We start from the raw sequence: 11879 nt of genomic DNA on the forward strand, positions 1-11879 counted from the left end.
TTTGTGCAAACTAGCTCTTTTGTTTCCTTTAGTTATGCGTTGTGAAAAATATTTCTTCCCAACAGTAATAAATTAAAGCAGGATTTTCTAATGCAAACAGAATTTTTACAAACCTTTTGTCAAAACTTAAGAGATAGAAATTTTTCTACTTCATTTTGCCCTTTATATATCTGTTTAAATCATTCACATGTAGATGAGGAGAAAATTATTTTTATTTTAATTTATTAAAATATTTATAAAATACCTTCGCTAATACAAGGGGAATTTTTTTTCAAACTACGTAAATTCTGTAGTAACATAGGTTATGGATAAAGAAGTCTATAAAATAATAGAAGAAAAGTAAAATTTCTAAAAAAATTAATTAAAAAAATACATACTAGAAAAAATTTAGAAAAATATGGTATATTTCTGTTAAAATAATGACAGCTTTCAGTTTCAAATTATTCAAATGTTTAATAAACTAAATCTAGTAACACAATACAAGAACACAACCAACCTTATAAAAATACATATTTTTACAAGACATTATATACATGATATTACAAAAGATGTATTTGATACTACAAAAGATGTATATGGTATTAAAAAAGATGTATATTAGAATTACAATGATAGATAAATGATCTTAACTGACTTTCACAAGACAATCAATTATAGCTTTATAGTTTTGATAGTACATTCACATGTAGATGTGGAGAAAATTATTTTTATTTTAATTTATTAAAATATTTATAAAATACCTTCGGTACCACAAGGGAAATTATTTTTGAAACTACGGAAATTCTGCAGTAGTAAAGGTTATTTCTAAAAAAATAAATAAAAAAAAATACATACTAGAAAAAATGAAAAAAAAATGGTATATTTCTGTTAAAACAATGACAGCTTTCAGTTTTAAATTATGCAAATATTTAATAAACTAAATCTAGGAACACAATACAAGAACACAACCAACCTTATAGAAATACATATTTTTACAAGATATTATGTACATGATATTACAAAAGATGTATATGATACTACAAAAAATGTATATGGTATTAAAAAAGATGTATATGATAATTACAATGATAGATATATGATCTTACTTTCACAAGACAATCAATTATAACTTTACAGTTTTGATAGTACCGATAATTTTTCCAGCAAAAGTATGATATATCAAGAAGTTACGAAGTTACTTATGTATGAAAAAAAATCAAAATTCAGGGAAACATTATATCTAAAAGAACAGTAGGATTCAAATATTTTTAATAGATTATGTGTAATTTTGATTTTAGACTTATCCAAGAAATTATACACATGATATTTAGATTGCACATAATTTGCACATGACATGATATTACTAAATGTTTTTTTTATATTTATTATTATTATTTATTTTTTTTTATGAATTTAATAAATATCCGAGTTTGCAAAAAATAAGAGTTTGAAGCCTCGAACACACTGATTTCGGATATTACATTAATACCTAAAGGTTTTATTTAAACAAATATGAAAAAGAAAGAAATTATGCTTGTTAAAAAAAATTTTTTTTGAATGACTTTAAAAATTTGGACTAAGGCATTTTAAGAGCCATATTAAACTGAATATAGACATTTAAACGAAGTTCGACAAATAATAAATTTTGTGTTTTATGTTCCTTATCTATTTTTCGAAACCAATCAGCAATTTAACAAACAATCAGCACAAATCCCTAAGTTTGCTGATTATGAATCCCAATCTTCAAAAGAAAGATCCAACGAGACAACACAACTTAAAAAATCGTACATCGTAAAAATTTAAATTGACAGAAAGTTCTCAAAATATGTCATAGCAAACTACTTTATGCTAAGCATGATTTTATAATACTATTAATGAAGTTTCTAAGTTTTCAGTTTCTTCTAAGTTTTTAGACTAATCAAATACTTTAAATGCCCACCAGGCATGATTTAGAATTGAAGTCACTGCTGCTAATCTTATCATTTTTCTGACCAGATGTTGGCAGCGCGTAAAAAAGTTTCTCCCAGAAGAATTTTTCTCCCCAAATGAGATAAGTCGTACTCTTCAAATGTGCTTTGATATTATCATCCAAATTATCTGGTAATTCTCCCATTCTGATGATCAGTATACGGTTTACCTTATCCTTTAGAGTTTGGCTACGGGCGCGCTGAAACTCAAATATGCACCATTCACTTTCTTGGTAATTCCTGCAAATATAAAATTTCTTTTAAATCTAATAACAGAAGAAGAAAAACAATTAGATGATTAATTAAAGCTGATGTTTCTTGAATAATAAATAAATATGATATTTACGCTCTATATGAGAAATTAATCCCACAAGTAACATTTAATTATTTAAAATAGATTCTTATCTGAAGAATGATTATAATTATAATACCCAATTCTATTTTGAAATTACTTAGACAGATTGCTGTGGTTCACGAAGTGCACCTCCAATGGATTCCCTCGCATGTGGGGATTTACGGAAATGAGGTCGTTGACGACTTGGCAAAGCAGGGCTCGATTGGGCCATTGTATTCAGTTGCCTCACGGACTTTTGACGAGCTATCAGGAAAAACAATGACTTAAAGTCTCCTCCATCTCATGATTGGTATTGTCGTGATGTCCAGGGGGGCTCCATTGGCCTTTCTTGCAATAGAGCAGACCAGACGGCGTTGTCGAGATTTGCCAGCGGCCACCTGAGGAGTGGGCTCCTTTTACAATGGCAACAGGGTTTTACCGGCTTGTGCTACGTGCAGAGTGGAGAATGCGTCCCCGGAGCACATTCTGGCTTGTCTTCACATTTCTAAGGAGACTTTCGCGACGGATCCTTTGCTTGCCCTGGATTTTTTGAGAGTGTCTGGACTCACTGATAATGTCTAGCTGCCGCTAGACAGTGAGGGGATTAGTCACACACATACCAGATTTGCGTAGAACCCTTGTTGACGGATATCAATGCCTCATACACTCTGATAAAAACGAAAGTAAAATCTCTCATATGGTGCAATGTTTTTTTAAGAGTCGTGCTGGCTTAGGGAATAAAGCGTTCGCCTTCCATTGAAGTGAACCGGGTACGAATCCTAGCGATAGCTGACCGATACGAATTCCGTATTCCCAATGCTGAAGTAAAATATCCTCAATGGTTAATGGATTATAGGTTAGAGTCCCCTTGCTGTTAGGTGAGGGTTTTGGTGGCTTTCCTCGCCCTGTAACACAAATGCGGGTAAGTTCCACCAAAAAGTTCTTCACGAAGGCAAAATTTCTCCCAATACTTGATGCAAGAGTTCTCTTGTCCTCAGGATTGGGTTCAATATTACAAGGCTATGGAGTTCAACATTGATAGTCGTAAACCCAAGCAATTACGTCGACTGTACAACGACGGTTGTAAAGTAAAATTTTTTATAAGAAGCCGTGGTGGTTCAGGGGCAGGGGTGAAAGTGAGACGGAAAAGAGGAAAGGCTGGTAGTAAAACCATTTCAGTTATAGCTAGTTTTGGGGAGGAGTTTACTTATTCTTTTTTTAAATTTTTCAGCAATATCTACTTTATCTTGGAAAAGAAGCAGTTTTATATATTTGCCAGAATTGTAAAAGAAATCTTGATAGTTACAGATATTTCATTTTTTTCGAAAAAAATGCCGTAATGAAATGTTTTACGTACCAGGTTTTTCTCTTTTCCGTCTTGCTATATAAGGGCTTTCACCCATGTTCAGGGGAAGGAGCATTCGCCTCCCAATGAGATGACCCACATTCGAATCCCAGCGAAGGCTGTTTGATGCGCACTGACAACAGTGTTAACGTAAAATATCCTTGGTGGTAGACGAATCATGGGTTAGAGTCTCTTGTATACTTGTCCAATACTATACAAGAGTTCCCTTGCCTTCTGGATTGGGTTCAAAATAACAAGGCAACGGAGTTGAAAATTGGTAATCGTAAACTCAAAATTGGATCGGATGTTCAACGACGGTTATGAAATAAAATAAAATATTTTTTAATGGAATTTTTGACTTAAGTGATGGTATCTAAAGATATACACTATTAAGAAATCCTTGATAACCTTAAAACTATAAAAAATTAAGAAAACGGAATTTACTATGAAAAATTCTAATCCATCGCATGGTTTGTAACTTTTTTGTTTTTTTTTCTTAAATCATAGAAAATTCTGACTAAAAAAAGGTGTTTTTTATGTACGAAAGATTTCAGTGGCTTAAGAGGCAATAACTAACACTATAAAATGTAGAAAAATAAAGGAGTTAGATAATATCGAAACTCTTATCTCCGACAAGAAAATCAAAATAAAAAGAAATAATATGTTTACTGTAACTTAAAATATCTTTTGTACTAATTAATTAACATATTTGAGGTAACCTCTCGAGCCATTAAGATTGAGTCCCTGAAAGTGAAGATCCAATCATTAAATCAATTATTAGATAATAAAAAAAGGAGCATTTTTTAAGGTTGTCTTTCGTAGGTTCTGTTGCCTCTTGAAATGATACTATTTTGCGAATAATATGCTGTTTTTGGAACTATTGTTGCGTTTGTAACAATTACTTATGACTGTTTGGTCAAGTTCAGGCTATCTTTAGCCAGTGCCCATGGGATTATTTTGAAAATGGCGTAAAACGTCACTATGGAGAAAACCCACAGTTTTGAAAAAATAAAAAGTGCTTGTGTTCTAATTCCTTAATATGTAAAAACTTACTCCAATGCTGTATTACATGGGCTTATAAAAGATTGCAAAAAAATAGAATAAGGTATCGTTTGATAGTTTTCATCTTGGTGTAAAAATTTCGCCTAATTGAGTGGTTTTCAAGAAAAGTTTAATAACTTTTAAAATATTTAAGTTAATTGTCCGCTCTAAGGCCCTGATAATTCTTCGCGGTAATATGGCATATATAGTTTTGAATTCTAGCTTTGCTTCAAAACTAAGGCACTTAAACTGAAGCTTTTTTTTATTTTCCTTGGTGAAAAGTGCTTCAAAAAACCCTGTTAACGATAGTATTCTGTCAACTGAACTCTAAATTCATTAATAATTCTTTTGTCTACAATGGATGTAAAAGACCTATGCGCTGCAGCTTTAAACGACTGTCCCGCTTGGCCTTTAATTTTCTAAATTTGGATATCTTATAATTTACGATTGACATTTAAAAAAAATAGTAATAGGAAAATGAAACATTACTTTGAGAGCACAACTATTGTTCTTTTCGAATTTTGAACAGCATGTATTATGTTTTGTTCAATCGGAGCTCCGCCCAAGAAGTCTCTAAAGTGAAAATGAAGTCTGCTCATTGGTTGCTTGGCTTCTATTGCTGTAAAAAGAAGTGTTATTTGTCTATTTACTACTAAAATTTTTGAAGTTAAAATATTTTAACCTAATTTATTTAATTAATTATGCTTAAAAATTATTGAACTATTTTAAATTTGGAATGGGTTTTTTCTTCACAAGGTATGCAAGAGCTAATTTTATTATTAATGTAAAATACCCATTAGCAAATCATTAATAATCTTTCATTTTAATAGCAATTTAATTAACTGATAAGCAACATTTATATATAGAGTACATAAGAATTAAAAAAAAGAAACATTATTGCCAAGTTTTATAAATTTTTATTTTTATTTCTTATTTAATTTAATGCATCTCCTCTGTATATTGAATAAAACTAACTCCTAAATAATTTTGATTACGGGACCACAACTTTATGTGCTTAAGTTACAATTTATCTGATTTCGAAGATGAGTTTCGTAGGTAAAAGTGCCATAAAATTTATTTTATTATGTGAAAAAAGGAAGCTTAAAAAATTTCATATATATACACCGAAGAGCCGTTACATTATGACCATCCTGCTAATAACATGTAGGACCACCTTTTGCCCTCAAAACTGCTAGCACCCGCAGTGACATTGATTCCACAAAGTGCTGATAGGTAGTCTGAGGTATCTGGTACCAAGCGCTCACCAACTGGTCCTGCATTTCCTTCACATTGCGAGGGGGTAGCGTGGCAGCACGAATTTGGTTTTCCAAGTAGGATCACAAATGCTCTATTGGATTAAGGTCAGGTGAATTTGGGGGCCAAGACATGACTTGAAAGTCACTGGAATGTTCCTCGAACCAATCCATGACGATTCGACCCTTCTGACATGGTGCATTATCCTGTTGGTAAACACCATCCCCCGCAGGAAAAACTGTAGCCATGAATGGGTGAACCTGGTCTGCAACTATGTTCAAGTAGCTTACAGACGTCAAGGATTGTTCTATGAGGATTATGGGTCTTAATGTGCCTCATGAAAACATTGTTCCTGGGCGAGAAACCATGAAAACCTGGGCGAGCCCATTGTTATGGATGGAGGGTGGTCATAATGTAATGGCTCTTCAGTGTATATTCAAATATTAAATGTAAAATAGTAAAACCTAATAAAAGGGTACAATGCAATCAGAAATTAGATTGAGAATCGGAAACAGATTGATTTTCTTCTTAGCAAGATAAATAACATTTTAATAAAAAAAAATAATTTATTTATCATGTAATAGCATAAATCGCTTGATAAAAGTAAAAAGTAGGGCTATCATAGTTTTTAAGGTGAATCAGTAAGACGTATTACCAATAATGCTAAGATGACCTTTTTAGATTTAGCTTTTCTTATTATCTAAACAAGATATTGCTTCAGTTTTTTTTCTCAGATTATTTACTTGTACATGTTCACACTGTGATAACTTTTAATATATATCTTTGGCAAAAAACGTTTTGAACAATATGAACTGAGAACTTTTAATTTTTTAAAAAGTTTCGTAATTCTCAATCAAAAACACTCACAGCTTATAACTAATATAATCTCCATTATCCCCCCCCAAAAAAAAAAATTTCAAAGAGCTATCATGCATAGTTTCTTAGAAAAGGTACATCAAAAAAAGTCAATTTTAACATTATTGATATATGCCCTACAGACTCCACATAAATCCTATTTATTCCACTAAATATATGGTTAATTGATATTATTTTTGTGTACTATAGATACTTTAAATATTCAAAATTAAATCGAAAAGGAAGAAGAAAGAATACATACAATCATGAAAACAAGAATACATTGTCAATTACTCTCTGTTAGTTTTACAAAGAAAATTTTGCTTCTTTTTGATATATTTTGGCTCTTAAATAATCACAGGCTTTTATCCTTTTTGAAACTCTTTAATTGCTTTTTATAAAGCAGCTTAATGTTTTGTAGAAAAGGGACACATGGCTTTGCATTCCTTGATAGCCAAATAGTAAAATTTAAAAAAATTCTCATGCTTTACTCTAAAATCTATAATAGCGTTCCTAAGTTTCTATCTCAAAACATGATGTTTAAAATGTTAATCATACTATTTCATTGATGTTAAAAAAGCATTATTTTTAAGAACAATTTTGCAAGACGATTTTGATAAGAAAGAATAATTGAGTAAATGTTAATCATCATGTTTCATCGATGTTAAAAAAGCATTAATTTTTAAGAGCAATTTTGCAGCGCGATTTTGATTGAAAAGAATAATTGAGTAAATGTTAATCATCATATTTCATCGATGTTAAAAAAAGCATGAATTTTTAACAACAATTTTAAAAAAAGCATGAATTTTTAACAACAATTTTGCAAGACGATTTTGATGAAAAAGAATAATTGAGTAAATGTTAATCATTATATTTCATCGATGTTAAAAAAGCATTAATTTTTAAGAACAATTTTGCAAGACGATTTTGATGAAAACGAATAATTGTGTAAATGTTAATCATCATATTTCATTGTTGTTAAAAAAGCATTAATTTTTAAGAACGATTTTGCAAGACGATTTTGATTGAAAAGAATAATTGAGTAAATGTTAATCATCATATTTCATCGATGTTAAAAAAAGCATGAATTTTTAACAACAATTTTGCAAGACGATTTTGATTAAAAAGAATAATTGAGTAAATGTTAATCATTATATTTCATCGATGTTAAAAAAGCATTAATTTTTAAGAACAATTTTGCAAGACGATTTTGATGAAAACGAATAATTAAGTTTATAAAAGTTCGACATACCGGGAACTAAAGTAATTATGAAAAGTTCTTACTGCGAATGAGGTTCTGTACTGCATCGAAATCCTTATCGCTGTATGATATAAAAGCATCATACTTTTTATCCTTGTCGATATCTTTTTCTTTAACCCACTTGATACCATGTGAGTATAGCCACACCTTAATATCCTTTTCATACCTTGTGTGGACAATCTTCAAAACGGTGATGACCAAGGAAAAAGCTGTTGAAAGAAAAACATTTGGAAATCACACATAATCCAAACATTTTCACTGAAAAATAAAAAAAGTTCGATATCTTTTTTTTTCAAAAAAATTTAATTTTTTCCAAAAATCAAACTAAATAATAATCATCTATGAATTTAATAAAACATTCTAGCTACCCACCTTTTTATAACAGAAATCGAGAGATAAAGTTCAAGTATAACTGTTAAAATTAATCTGTTAAATGTTTAAATTAAAATCTAACTTTTTATAACTGTGATTTGAACCACCTCCCCGGCCACTCTTTTAGAAAGCGGAAAACCTTACTATTCAGCTACAATTCTACAAGAGCTGGAAAGTTTTTATTAGTTCAAAAGTAAAAGAACTGAAACTTTAATGGGACATATTTTACCGCAGGGGCAGAAGTGGCAGTTAATTTTTACCCTATACAAGGCTTTCAACAAGGCTCTTTAATTTAAGCTCAATTTCGTTTTCATAGGAACTTCACAGGTGCGTTTTTCACTTGATAGTATATTTTCAATCTAATATTTTTCCTTTAAAAAAACTTTAAAAATAATTTTTATTTTTATTTTATGGGGTAGCACCAAAGCACACTCCTATTTATATAGGCTTAGCACCGAAGCACACTCCTATTTATAATAAATTAAGACGTGATTCCAGACGGTTCTCGTATAACTCCGCAAATATTGGTCCTATTTTTTTGAAACTCGAAGTTTCCATAAATATCATTTTCTCGTAAAAATGGCCGCCAAGTATAGCAAAGTTGACAAAAATGACCCACAGCTAAGCATTGCTATTGAAATACATAAGGCGTTATTTTCTCTCTAAATTACGTTAGAATTACGCTAACGTTTGAAAATTTATTTATTACAATTTATATATAACTATCGTCCTTTATCATTTTGTCACCAAAATGCCCATCAAGTATCGCCAAGTCATCAAGTCGGCAAAAATGGCTCCAAATTGAGCATTCCATAGGAAATGCATTAGGCACGATTTCCATCTTATTTACAATAGAATTACACAGTTTTCTAGGAAATTTTATAATTAAACTGCTTATATAAGGTCCGTCTGAGTTATTTAGCCACATAAACAAAGAGTATTTACGAAACTATACAAATATTAACAAATATGCAACATTATTGTTTTATGAGCATTTTACACATGAAAATATTTTAAGTTTGATGATATGTATATTCCATATTAACAATTTAGGGAAGTAGGCCGAAATCCAATAGTTTTAAAACATGAACTTCCCAGAATTTAAACTTTCTTATTAGGATAAAAAATTTCACTAGGATTCGATGCTTGCCTAAAACTTTTTTCCCCTCATTAGTAATATCAAGGAGTTTCTACACTGAGCGAAATACACTATCTACCAATAAGTATTTGGACACGCGTGATTGAAAAGAAAAACTTTATTCATAATCAATAGCTGGTAGAGCCTCCACGAGAAGCAGTTACAGCTCGAACCATCCGGGGCATACTTTCTACATGTCCTTGTGTGACGGCTAGCGGTATTTTCTTCCACTCGACTTGGAGAAGACATGTAAGTTCCTTCACTGATTTTGGACGGGTAGTACACCCCTTAATTCGGCGATCCAACTCGTCCCAGAGGTTCTAGATAGAGTTCAGGTCTGGTCTCTGAGCAGGCCAGTCCATTTGATTAACCCCATTGGCACCATACCAAGCCTTGGTGACCCTTGCAACATGACAGCTGTCATTGTCGTCCTAGAAGTAGCAGGGGTCCACCACAAAAAACTACCGCAATGTAGGAAGCACATTGTCATCCAAAATAGTGCAATAGGCATCTTGCAAGGGACTAATGCCTGTGTTGTTCCCTACATGATATTTACCGGCGGCGGGCGTGACGTATCTCAGGACAACTGATATAGTCAATTGCATAGGTGTCCAAATACTTATTGGTAGATAGTGTATAAAGGGATCATACAGATCTTATCCCTAATTATGTCCCTGCGGGGTTCGTTTAGTAGTTACCAATAAGAACTTACCAATCAAACCAAATCCAATAGAAAAATACAATCCTATAAATGTAGGACATAGATCCCTGTCATCCAGTGTCCATATAGCTTTTCCTTCCAATGCATTGTTTCCCGACTCGTCAGATTTACCGCACAATGTTTGGTTCCCATCCAATATCTGAAATAGATAAATTTACAAACTTTTGAGAAAAGGAATGATTTATAACATCACGATTGATGGCAACTACAACTTGATGGCATTTCACATAAAAGAGGTGGAAATCGCTATTAACCCTCCTGGCGTTTCCCCTCTCTCTTAGTTTCTTACTTCAAGCAGCAGACACATTTTAGAAAGATGCTACCAAAAGTGTCGAGGGTCGGACAAAAGGTATGCTTTCCCCCTTCTGCTTCAATTTGTGGTTAAAAGGGGTGATTATCGGTCTAGGTGGTCAAGGGTGGACAGTTTGATGGATGAATTGTGTTTCGTGATTCACTTTTCTGAAAGTCGTTGTTGAACTTCATACAATCTTACACTTTTCTCTGAAATATCAAGCAATTCTTTCGTTCTGGTAAGATAATTACTTTCAGCAAGGCCGTAGCCAGGATTTTTTTTCGGGGGGGGGGGATATGGTAAGAAGCAAGGACGGTTTCAGACATGCAAAGTAGGGGGAAAACATTGAAACAAATATTGTTTATTCTGTTGTTTGCAAAAGTTAAACTAGTAATTAAAAAATATTACATATTAATTATTTTTCAATTAATATTACATAATAATTATAATCAATTTGTAAACAAAGACATGCGACGGGGATTTGAAGAAAATTTTTTGATTACATTTTTAGGACAAACCGGAATATTCCGAAATATGCTAAACACTAAACATACCATTACTTTATGTATACCTATTTCAACCATAGCCGGTCAAATGACCGGACTTCATGTTTCTTGATGGAATGTATGAAATATGGATCTTAGGAAGTAAATAAATTAAAAAACTTTATTTTAATTAAACAAAATTGTATGTTGGCAATTTTTATGTATTACAAACACAAAGAATAAGAAGTTTTAATTCATTGCTCAACGCATTTTTTACATATATAGAGCGGTTCCATTGTACATTTTCAGCAAACATATTTCTTCTAATTATTATTATTTCTATAATTATTATAATTATAAGAACATATAAGAATTATCATTCTCATGATTAATATTATTTCTTCAAAGAACTTGACTGTTTTGATTGTTCCGACCTTTGCTCGACATTTTTCTAGGTAAAAACTAGCAGTTATTCAGAAATGAAGTAAAGCTATCAAAATAAAATATAAGCTACTTACCAAAACTATTAGTTTTCGTCATTTTTTCTTACACAGAAATGTCAATCATCTAAAATTTTGATATTTTCTTGAAATTATTCTCAGCTATTTTGATTGAAATACTTTAAGCAACAGTCTTTGCAAAAATGTGCAGCTTACCGACTACAGTACAGGGCTGAAAGACCATGTATATCGAGACGGACAACAGTAAAAACTGGTAACAAATAAATTTAATTTTTTTGGTTTTTTTTCCCAGAATAATAAAAATCTATAACTACCAATTGTTTTTACGGATGCAATTTTTATATTGAATTGCTTCTTCGCCGGTTCCCAATTTA

General features: G+C 31.5%; 1 protein-coding gene across 1 annotated transcript in view; it reads right to left on the reverse strand.

The window, feature by feature from the left end:
• Positions 1-433: 433 nt before the first annotated feature.
• Positions 434-11879, reverse strand: part of LOC107444001 (protein toll) — a 53651-nt gene continuing 42205 nt past the window's right edge. Inside the window, exons 10-13 of the mRNA XM_043043737.2 lie at positions 10259-10406; positions 8060-8245; positions 5156-5285; positions 434-2186 (exon numbers count right to left, since the gene is read on the reverse strand). Of these exons, the coding sequence (XP_042899671.1) occupies positions 1907-2186; positions 5156-5285; positions 8060-8245; positions 10259-10406 (744 nt within the window). The 3' untranslated portion in view covers positions 434-1906. The remainder of the gene's footprint in view (positions 2187-5155; positions 5286-8059; positions 8246-10258; positions 10407-11879) is intronic.

The sequence above is a fragment of the Parasteatoda tepidariorum genome, chromosome 2 (genome assembly GCF_043381705.1).
Source record: "Parasteatoda tepidariorum isolate YZ-2023 chromosome 2, CAS_Ptep_4.0, whole genome shotgun sequence".
Taxonomy (NCBI): Eukaryota; Metazoa; Arthropoda; class Arachnida; order Araneae; family Theridiidae; genus Parasteatoda; species Parasteatoda tepidariorum.